Source organism: Echeneis naucrates, chromosome 6 (genome assembly GCF_900963305.1).
Source record: "Echeneis naucrates chromosome 6, fEcheNa1.1, whole genome shotgun sequence".
NCBI classification, from domain to species: Eukaryota; Metazoa; Chordata; class Actinopteri; order Carangiformes; family Echeneidae; genus Echeneis; species Echeneis naucrates.
Genome location: NC_042516.1, coordinates 20024515 through 20033784, shown reverse-complemented (window position 1 = coordinate 20033784; position 9270 = coordinate 20024515). Strand labels below are relative to the sequence as shown.

Here is a 9270-nt window from a genome sequence, read left to right as displayed (position 1 = left end):
AGTGTAATCATGAGGCACCCAGATAACAACAAAAATGGCAGCTGCAGTATGTCAGATTGATCACAACTAACCCATATACTGAATATCAGGACATTATTGGACTTTATCAACAGCAATCTCAGGATCCAAAAATGTTCCTTTATGATAATATGATAATAAATACTGATGTTATAACAGTGCTTCTTCTTGCAAATTTGTATATTTGTGTCTGTGTAAAACATCAGTGTAATCTGGCTAATCAAACAAATCTATTTAACAATGAACCAAGATGGCAGATGCTTTTTGGCCATTACTACATGAAATACAGTTTCTTATTTTTTTCTTTTCTTTTCTCTTTTCTTAATTTTGAGTGGTGTGATAATATTTCCCACAATAACCTGCTGATCGGTTTTCCTGTTCTCTAACAAGTGTGGTAAGTGATGTCATTGTCAAAACTTAAAAATGTGCACTGCACTGAATTGCATACATAAAAGCCCCTAGCAGCTTTTACTGTAATATTAAAAGACAATCATCTGAGGGGAAATCGATGCAGCAGGGATCCTAAATCTCTAATTCTGCAACTGCTTAGTTTTAATCTCACCTGCTGCTCAATTCACACATCATTCAAACCCAAAAGCAGTTTAAAACTTCCAATTTCCTGCTAAAAGAAAACATTTTTTACACACCCACAGCAGCACTGGACACTGTACGGCAGCTTTTGCAGTCTGGTAGTATCACCCATGGCAAGTGAAGTGAAAACAGCTCAGTAGGTGTCTATTGTCACAAGCCCTCAAAATCTCATGATCAGCCCAATACTATTCCACAGCTTACTGTCACATGTGCAAGTTTCTTCAGCAGAGAGGCCTCTGGCTGAGTCAGAGTCCGACACTCCCAAACGAACCTGTCTTACTGGCTGATGAGTTCAAGGACATTTGGAAAAGCAGATTTCACCATGTTAATACTTGAGAAGGGTGCAGTTTTTCATATTTCCTGATAAACACTTCAATGGACACCCTTATCCAGCAGACATCTGAGAGCTGAGAGCACAAACCCACAGTCATGACATATTTTCTATATCTGCTATGGAAACTTGCCTCTCACAGTGATTCCAATGCAAATGTCATAGTGTCATTTTCCTGCTATGCAAAAAAAAAAAAAGTCCATGGCTGGCAGGAGTCTGGGTGGTGTGTGTGTGTGTGTGTGTGTGTGAGAGGGGGGGTTGGATAAAAGGGAAGTCCAGTATCTCTGGAAAGGCTCTGTGGAAGAGCTTGATTGTCCCAGTTAAGCATTCATGAATACTAAACCAAACCTTGAATGGAACATTCCTGAACTTTCCTTTTCATAATTGTCCGTCCAAATTCTGCAATTCATAACAACAGAGCTGAGTAAAGAGTAAAAAAAAAAAAAAAAAAAAAAGCCTTCATATTTATATTCAATTGAAATAAATTTGTTTTTTTCCTTATCTTCAACAACTGCATGAAATTGAATTTATAACATTGTTATATTAAAGCATGATCAGAACAACAATTAGCTGCACTCCAAATATACAGATTCAGATTTACATTCATTCAGTCCATAAAGCGCATTAAGTTTTTGATTAAACTGGCTAAATATTTATGTTTAAATGATAATCACTGTGCTGTCATGTAGATGACCGAAATATAAGTCTCACATTTGTGTTCAAACTTCATGTAATCCACAAACCAGATTAGCAGGCACTGCAATATCTGCCAAAGAAGAAGAAAAACAAACAATGTCATGCAGCCTTAAAATGTTTTCTGACAGCATTTAGAATTATGTTTGCGAGCAGAGAACAATGGTAGATATTGCGTTTTTAATGTATATACCTATTTTTGCAGGTTTGGCAAGATTCAGGTTGTTCATGATGTTCACAAACTCTTCCAAGCTCTTGGTCAAGCGGGGGTTAAACTTACGTTCCTCACCAACTGTAGACACCGTCTGACCTGACACACAGACACGAATACAGGCTAATATGTCATCTACAGTCTTGTGTTGCTGTTAATGTTTAACAGATGTTGCGCCTGACCTATCAGTCAAAAACACAAGCTTGAAACAGAGCACAGAACTCATATGGTGCCAGCAGTCGTACAAACAAGTGATGCAGAATGTGTACATGAGGTTTGTTTGAAAAGTTCGACCTGTTTGTATGCTCATTTTCACGACATGCGTATCACATCAGTGTTGGCTACCATGTGTGGAAAATCCTGGCACAACTGTACACTCAGTAATTGGACAACCAGTTTTGGTTCTATGAAATATGAATGTGGATTTAAGGAGACCTTTGTAGTCATGCGCTGGGTAGACCAGACAATGTTCAGGCAGGGTGAAGATCTTCTGATGGACTGAATTGAAGAGCCTCTTCGCACAGCCTGCATTAGAAAGCAGAACATTTTCTCAGAATTACATATTACAAAAGCATAACTAACGCTATCATGCCCTCTTGTGTTCATCTGACGACATTACAACAATCACTGCATCTGGCCAAAGACAGAAAAAAAAAAAAATGGTTGTAAATGAGCCCATTATGACAAAGAAAACGTGGATGTGTACCCTGCTGAAAGTCTGTCCTGCCACATCCTCTGATAAGCAGGCAGTCCCCAGTGAAAGCCATGCTCTCATCTCCTAACACCAGCGTCACACAACCGTCAGTGTGCCCCGGCGTCTCTCTCACCGACAGATACTAGTGTGGAGAAGAGACAAAAGTGAGACCAAGTTTCACTTTACATTCTGACCCTGACTTTATACGCAGGTCCCTCTTACATGCTTCCCAAAGGCGATCTTGTCTCCTTCTGAGAGCAGGATATCTGCAGAGGCACCGCTAAACTTGGAGATAGCACTCTTCAGGCCAAACAGCCTTCTCTTCATGAGCCCGGTGCTTGTGATGTGGTCCGCATGGCAATGGGTGTTCACTATCAAACAAAAAGGTCACTGCTTACAGTACAGTAACTGTTTTATCACATTATTGTTTTATAGTCCAAATAACTGATTTCAAAAATGCTTAGAGGTTTTCTGTTTTTGCTTTTTTATATACGTTTTCAGCTTTGCCCTAACATAACACAACATACAGAACACAATGGTCCGATGGCAAAAAATTTGGTTTCACAAAAGGCAATAAAACATAGATGTGAGTTTGATCATTTGCAGAGTTAGTGACACGATCAGATAAGTTTGCCCAGAGCCATCTCGCGCAGTACGAGGGGGAAACTGATCTTGATCTTTTTTTTTCCCACAGTGAAGGTGAAGAAGGGACAATGAAACCTTCACCCCAAATCCAGGGGGGGGGCAAGATACCTGCCACTTTCAGATTGAGCTCCAGTTCCTGTAGGAGTTTCAGATCCCTGTCGATGGTCTCCAGGACCGGGTCGACGAGGACGGCCTCCCTGGTCTCTGTGTCTGCCAGCAGGTAGGTGTAGGTGCAACTCTCTGACTCAAACAGCTGAGGAGAGAAAAGAAAAAACAAAAACAGGGAGGAACTCTGTAATTCAGCATAAACCATATAACAACACACCCTCCATGCAATGCTGAGATAAGGAAGACAAGTAATAAAAAAATAAAAAGGAAAGGATTATAATGTGGAGCAGCAAGTTCTCCACAACTTCTTGAAGCAATGACACTAAATTTCAGCATATTTTATACATATTTTTACTGAGTTCTTTGTGGAGCTAACTAAATCCACCACAGTACAAATAAAACACCACCAAGAGTTCATCTGCTTTTACTTTGGCAGACTCCCATAACGGCTAATTCCAGCTAGCTAGCGTCCTCCTTTAGCAGACAGGGAGGAACAAAAGAAAAAGCTGATTTTTTATTCGTGGGTCGGTTCTGGGTAAATATCTGGACCGTCGTCCGCCCACCTGTCTGATGAGCGGCGCCGTCCCGGAGCTGTACCGTCTGCTGCTGGCTCTTAGCGGGGCGACGCCGGAGCTAACGGCGGGACAGAAGCGTCGGTTCTCGGCCGCTGCGTAGCCCGAGCCCGTTTGGGCGTTTGTTCCGAGGCGGAGGGCGAGAGCCAGGGCCCGGCGGAGGGGCTGAACGGAGCTGAGAACCGGAGACATCGCTGCCCCGTTTCCGTCAGAGGTTTCTCCGCGACGGCTGCAGGAGCCGAGAGCGGCGGGCGGAGCTGCGTCTGTCCCCGCGTGCTCACAGGAAGAGGCTGGGGATTGTGGGTCTTGTTGTTGTTGTTTCCTTGTTGTGGAAACTACACAGTGTGTTGCGTCTTTTACTGTTTTATTTCTTTTTTTATTTCTTTATTTTTTTTTTTTTTTTTACAGCTGTGATTGGTGCCATAACGCTGCAGGATGCTGAGCTACCTGGTCGGGTCAGGTCGGGTCAGCCTGTGCTGCGTTCAGGGACCCGGTGTTGCCAGATCTGGCGAGAGGAAAAAGTAAACCAGCTCTTTGTAAACAAGAAAAAAAAAAAAAAAAAAGACCCGGCTTCTCAAAAAAATAAAAACCCAACCGATGACCTAAAACTACAGCATTGTGTGAATGAGTGGTAATATTGATGAGTGATGTGTTTATATATATATATATATATATATATATATATATATATATGGCTGTAAACACATGTTGCATCTATTACAAGGGAATACATCCAATATCACTCATCGGGTCTTTGCACAAGCATGATTTCTTTGGTTTCTGGTATTTAGAGTTCTTCATCAGGTGAGTTCGATCCAATTCATGAATCCACCGAGATGATCCGCAGCACTGATTCGATGTGTGACAGGCTGTTAAGGTGGATACCTTCAGTTCCGTGGTTTGGGCCTTGACTCATTTTGGGAGACAAAGTAAGCCAAAATAAGCAGCTGCATTTAAGAAAACAACCCCCCCCCCAAAAAAAAAAAAAAAAAAAAAAACTGCAACCAACGCCTGACGATATTTGAGAGCGAATTTACGGAACAAGCCCAAAATCCCTTTTAACAAGCGGACCTGGCAACCCTGTCAAGGTCCCACTCAACGGGAGGGAGGCTGCAGACTTCACTGTTTCACTATCAGACTGATACCATCTTAAATAAAACCCCTTCTCACTTCGTTGAAACGTTATCTTAAGGTATTAGACTAGATTAGATATTTTAATATTTCTTAAAGAAGCATTCCAAAAGTTGTTTTTTTTTTTTTAAATCAGGACAGTCAAAAAAATTAGGAAAGCTTTAATTTAATTTGTGTTCCAACTTTATTTTACTTGCCTATATATTCATCTAATATCAATATAGACCAATCTACAAAATCAATATACAATATATTTTGTTGATTATTCCCTTGTTGCAGCAGTTTCATTGTTTCTACTTGAAATCGGTTACCAACCACTGACTGGTATTGGGAGTGAATTGATTAGTTGATGGAAGGAAAAGTAATTGGTAGCACTTATTGCTTCATTCTAAGTATTCTAGAAAACTCAACATTTTTGGTGTTTTGAAAATAACACCAGCTAGAATATCCCAATCTGGGCTTTATCGAGTAATGACGGGTATTTAAACATCTTTGGCATTACTGTATCGCAACTTGTAGTTCCTTATTGGGTGACATGAGCTGATACCTGTACATGAGGATGGTACAAATAATATTATAGTCATTTTATAACGAACATCAAGAGCACGCAGGCGATTGGCGTCTTTACTATCACACATATCAGTTGTGAGTGTCAGTAATGGCTGTGGTGGTCTCCTCCAATTCCTCTGGTTTGTCCTGCAAAAAAAAAAAAAAAAAAAAGATAGACAATTAAAAATGCAATACATTTCAATGAAGGAAATGAAGTAGGCCTTTTGTCTGTACACAACCATGTATCTTATGAATATGACTAAATCATGAGTGTACAAAATGTCTTTGCTGTTTCAGTTGTATTCCATTTATTCGTTAATTATGCAGCTATTTTTTTTTCACCCACTTGTGCATAAAGCTAATCAGTTTTTTTTATGTGTCAGCATTTGTAGAATGTATTTAGGTTATCAACAAATAAACAGCACTATTATTTCATACAGTACCTCCACGTATCGTTCAACCCACTGGATCATTTCGGTGACTCTGCTGTAAACGCCGGGTTTATTTGGCCGTCCACAGCCCTCTCCCCAGCTCACCACCCCCGCCAGCCTCCAGTCCCCACTGGCTGTCTCACAGACCAGGGGTCCACCGCTGTCTCCCTTAAATCAGAGAGTTAAATCAAGAGTTTGAAGTGAAACTGACATTTGTGTTTTGCCAACGGTTTGTGAAGAGGTATTATGTCGCCGGTGTGTATACCTGACAGGAGTCCACCCCTCCCCTCAAGGTGCCAGCACAAATCATCCGAGGAGTTAGATACATGCCATAAACGTTCAGGTGGGAGCAGGCCGACTGAGCTATTACCTCGACCCGGGCCTGCCTCAGCTCATTTGACACAAAGCCTGAAACGAGCAATGTCAACCCAGACAGCAGCTGCATTGTAACAAGCGCACAAATAATGAATTTAATAACGGCGAGTGAAATTGATCATGGTAACTGGTGGGATCAAATCCTCCTGGGATGCAGAGGAAACATCCGAAGACTTGATTTCAATGTAAATTATATCAAAGTAATGGAGGAACTCAGAACCTGGAGGAGCTGCATCAGTGTAACACACCTCCTTCGTGAATAGATCCCCATCCTGTGATCCAACAGGTTGCTCCTGGAGGGAAGGACTCAGTTGGGAGGGGTAAACAGACCGGTCTCACCCCTCCTGCAAACAGCAGACAGTAATGAGACTGAAACATAATGTTAGGTTCACAAGCGAGGGCAGAAAAGACAAAAGTTACCACATAAGTTCCAAGAAAATTACTTAAAACCTTTTTTTTTTAAAATTAGATTGTGTTTGTTTATTTGTTTTCTCCTTCGTATATTGTAGCTTTACAGTGATCAGCTGAATTTAAAACAAGAACAAGTACATATTTATTCCATTCACTCATCTGTTTACATTTACAGTAGCTGTCTTTAGGTTAAAAGTGCTATTTCATTTCTATCAATCAATTTCACGTAATAAGTTGGATCTCAAATTATTACATGTTGTTTAAATGTAAAATTGAAGTAGCCAAAACAGTGATGCCGATGGTAATATCCATATGAGCATAATAGGCATCTTTTTCAAACAGTGCCGCCTCTGTCTTACCCGTCATGTCCATGTCGGTGACGGTGCGCAGAAGGCCCACGTCGTAGTCGTTGTTGTACGTGTTGAAGCGGGGGTGGTAGAGGACCTGCAGAGCTCTGTAGCGTTTCCCCAGAGAGCTGTCTGCGATGCTGACAGTGTCCACCACCACCTGCCAGGCAGCCACTTCAAGCATGTTGTTCCTGCAGAAACAGCTGTGTTGGGAAGGCATTTGTATTCTGGGCTCATTCTAAAGACCCCCGTGTGCACCGATTTAGTCTCTTCTGACTCTGGTATGCTGTTGTATACTTTAGATATATATATGCTTTTTTTTTGTCCGAATGTGGAGCCCAAAAAGAAAGAAAGAAAGAGAGAAAAGTAATGATAATTCCTCCCTGCCAAGCACACATTGTTGTAGCTATGCCTCTTTTCAAGGTTTTTTTTTTTTGTCACACAATAGAAGGACCATTAATTCCGTCTCTAAAAAGCTCTTTGTCAGAAAGGAGAAGTAAAACCTTGAGTGCTGTGAGTGTGGGGAGCAAATTACGCAAAAGATCCTTAAATTATCGTCTGTAATATTTTAATATGACTGCTTAATAAATGCAATGAAATCATATTTCACCAAACCTTTTTCCAGTCCACAATGGTTTGAAATTTACTGAGGCAATTACAGTTTGAGGTGGTGCTCAGCTGTGGAGGGCCTCTGCAGTCAGATTCATGTCTGTGATATTCAAGGATTCCTCCAGTTCTACGTGCGAAATGCATCGATGGAGGTATGCTGTGGAAATTAGCTTTTATCTCCGCAGCTTCGACCTGATTAGATAACAACATGCAGCTAACTTGGACTGGAAGAATTTGGTATGGATTCCCTGCTGAGAAGCAAAGATGCAGTTTTGCATGAACTGGCTGTATGTAATTGTGAGCTCCCCGAGTGCACTGAGCTATTGCGGCCTTCATCCCTCCATGTCAGCCTCTTACTCAACAAAGCAGTGAGCTGCAGTGATGACCCAGCGACGGGAGATGATGGCACCTCCGCAGACGTGTTTTCCTCTCCAGTGCATGCTGACCTGCCAGCCCCACATGTTACTGGCTGCCGGCGATCCCCCAACGATTCGTCGTCCATCACTTACCACAACTGTGCACTCTGGGTGTGAGAGGATAATGACAAAGGAGAGAAGGCAAAGTGGAACGGGATGAGGAGAGAAAACACAGAAACCTGCAATAACACACAGTACACGTAACATAGCAGTTCAAGGACTGATGAAGGTCTGTAAACTTTTATTTGCAGTTTAATAAATAATTATGGTAATAATCTCTTCCAGGCTAAGACTGTCAAACTCATGACCATAACTGCCAGACAGTTGACGGGTCTATAATTATGATTTTCTGTTAGAGAGAGATAAGCAGTGAATTAGAATAAGTGATTAACATTACAAGCCCCCCCAGCTCAGCATATACATACGCTTATGAATCATTTCCTACCTGCAGTACTGTTTGCCGTCTGATTGACTGGATTCTTCAACAGAAAAGGTGCCTGGGTTGTAGTGCAGTTGCCTTTCACACCACAGGGAGGAGGAGATTCACCTACTTCAGACGGGAAAACCAGGAACTTCACTAAAGTGATGGGGGGGGGGGGGGGGGGGGTAAACAATAAAAAATAAAAATATGAGATTTAATAAACGGAAATGACCAAAGTTAAATGTGGACATCAGATAATGATTCTGACACCGTAACTCTGCAAAATTACACAATCCTTTTTGCCCTTTCACTCACATTACTGATAAATTATTTAGATTTATTTAAAATTTAGGGCACCTCATAAGCTGAATGGCTTCAATATTGAAGCAATCAAGCTACGTGTCCTCCTTATTTCATTTGAATATTATCGCCCTAACATCCATGCTCACTTACGTGTTATCTAAAATTCAGTCAGTCGTTGGGATTGCTGTTTAGATTGGAATACCGAGGTGGCTGTGATTTATTCTCCAATCCCAGTTTTGACCTGCTGGATTCAACGTACTGATGGTGCATTAATAAATCTTCCAGCACATTCATAATGAGCTCAATATATTGGGGCCTGAGAAATCTTATCACCAGCGGAGGAAGGCACAGCACCTCACCTAACAGAGCAGAGGCGATGATTGGGATGATGATGACGGGGAAGCTCACAATCAT

The 9270-nt window shown here is 41.5% G+C and overlaps 2 protein-coding genes across 2 annotated transcripts; both read right to left on the bottom strand.

Annotated features, from left to right (window-relative positions):
- Positions 1-259: 259 nt before the first annotated feature.
- ethe1 (ETHE1 persulfide dioxygenase) lies at positions 260-4134 on the bottom strand. Its single transcript, XM_029504679.1, has 7 exons — positions 3855-4134; positions 3292-3436; positions 2761-2909; positions 2551-2680; positions 2280-2369; positions 1827-1943; positions 260-1706 (listed from the first exon to the last, which is right to left on the bottom strand). Exons 1-7 carry the CDS (start codon positions 4053-4055, stop codon positions 1660-1662), a joined length of 879 nt encoding a protein of 292 aa, XP_029360539.1. The 5' UTR covers positions 4056-4134; the 3' UTR covers positions 260-1659.
- A 1499-nt stretch (positions 4135-5633) lies between these two features.
- On the bottom strand, positions 5634-9270 carry LOC115044673 (transmembrane protease serine 6). Its single transcript, XM_029503824.1, has 7 exons — positions 9216-9270; positions 8074-8239; positions 7120-7310; positions 6598-6693; positions 6240-6382; positions 5987-6142; positions 5634-5690 (listed from the first exon to the last, which is right to left on the bottom strand). Exons 1-7 carry the CDS (start codon positions 9268-9270, stop codon positions 5634-5636), a joined length of 864 nt encoding a protein of 287 aa, XP_029359684.1.

Coding starts and splice junctions, on each gene's coding strand:
- LOC115044673 (XM_029503824.1), bottom strand. CDS start 9,270: ATGATTGTGAGCTTCCCCGTCATCATCATCCCAATCATCGCCTCTGCT. Junction 8,240..9,215: donor CATCGCCTCTGCTCTGTTAG/GTGAGGTGCTGT, acceptor TCTCACACCCAG/AGTGCACAGTTGTGGTAAGT. Junction 6,143..6,239: donor GAGGGGTGGACTCCTGTCAG/GTATACACACCG, acceptor CTCTGATTTAAG/GGAGACAGCGGTGGACCCCT.
- ethe1 (XM_029504679.1), bottom strand. CDS start 4,055: ATGTCTCCGGTTCTCAGCTCCGTTCAGCCCCTCCGCCGGGCCCTGGCT. Junction 2,681..2,760: donor AGATCGCCTTTGGGAAGCAT/GTAAGAGGGACC, acceptor TCTCCACACTAG/TATCTGTCGGTGAGAGAGAC. Junction 1,944..2,279: donor CCCAGCGCATGACTACAAAG/GTCTCCTTAAAT, acceptor TCTGTGTGTCAG/GTCAGACGGTGTCTACAGTT.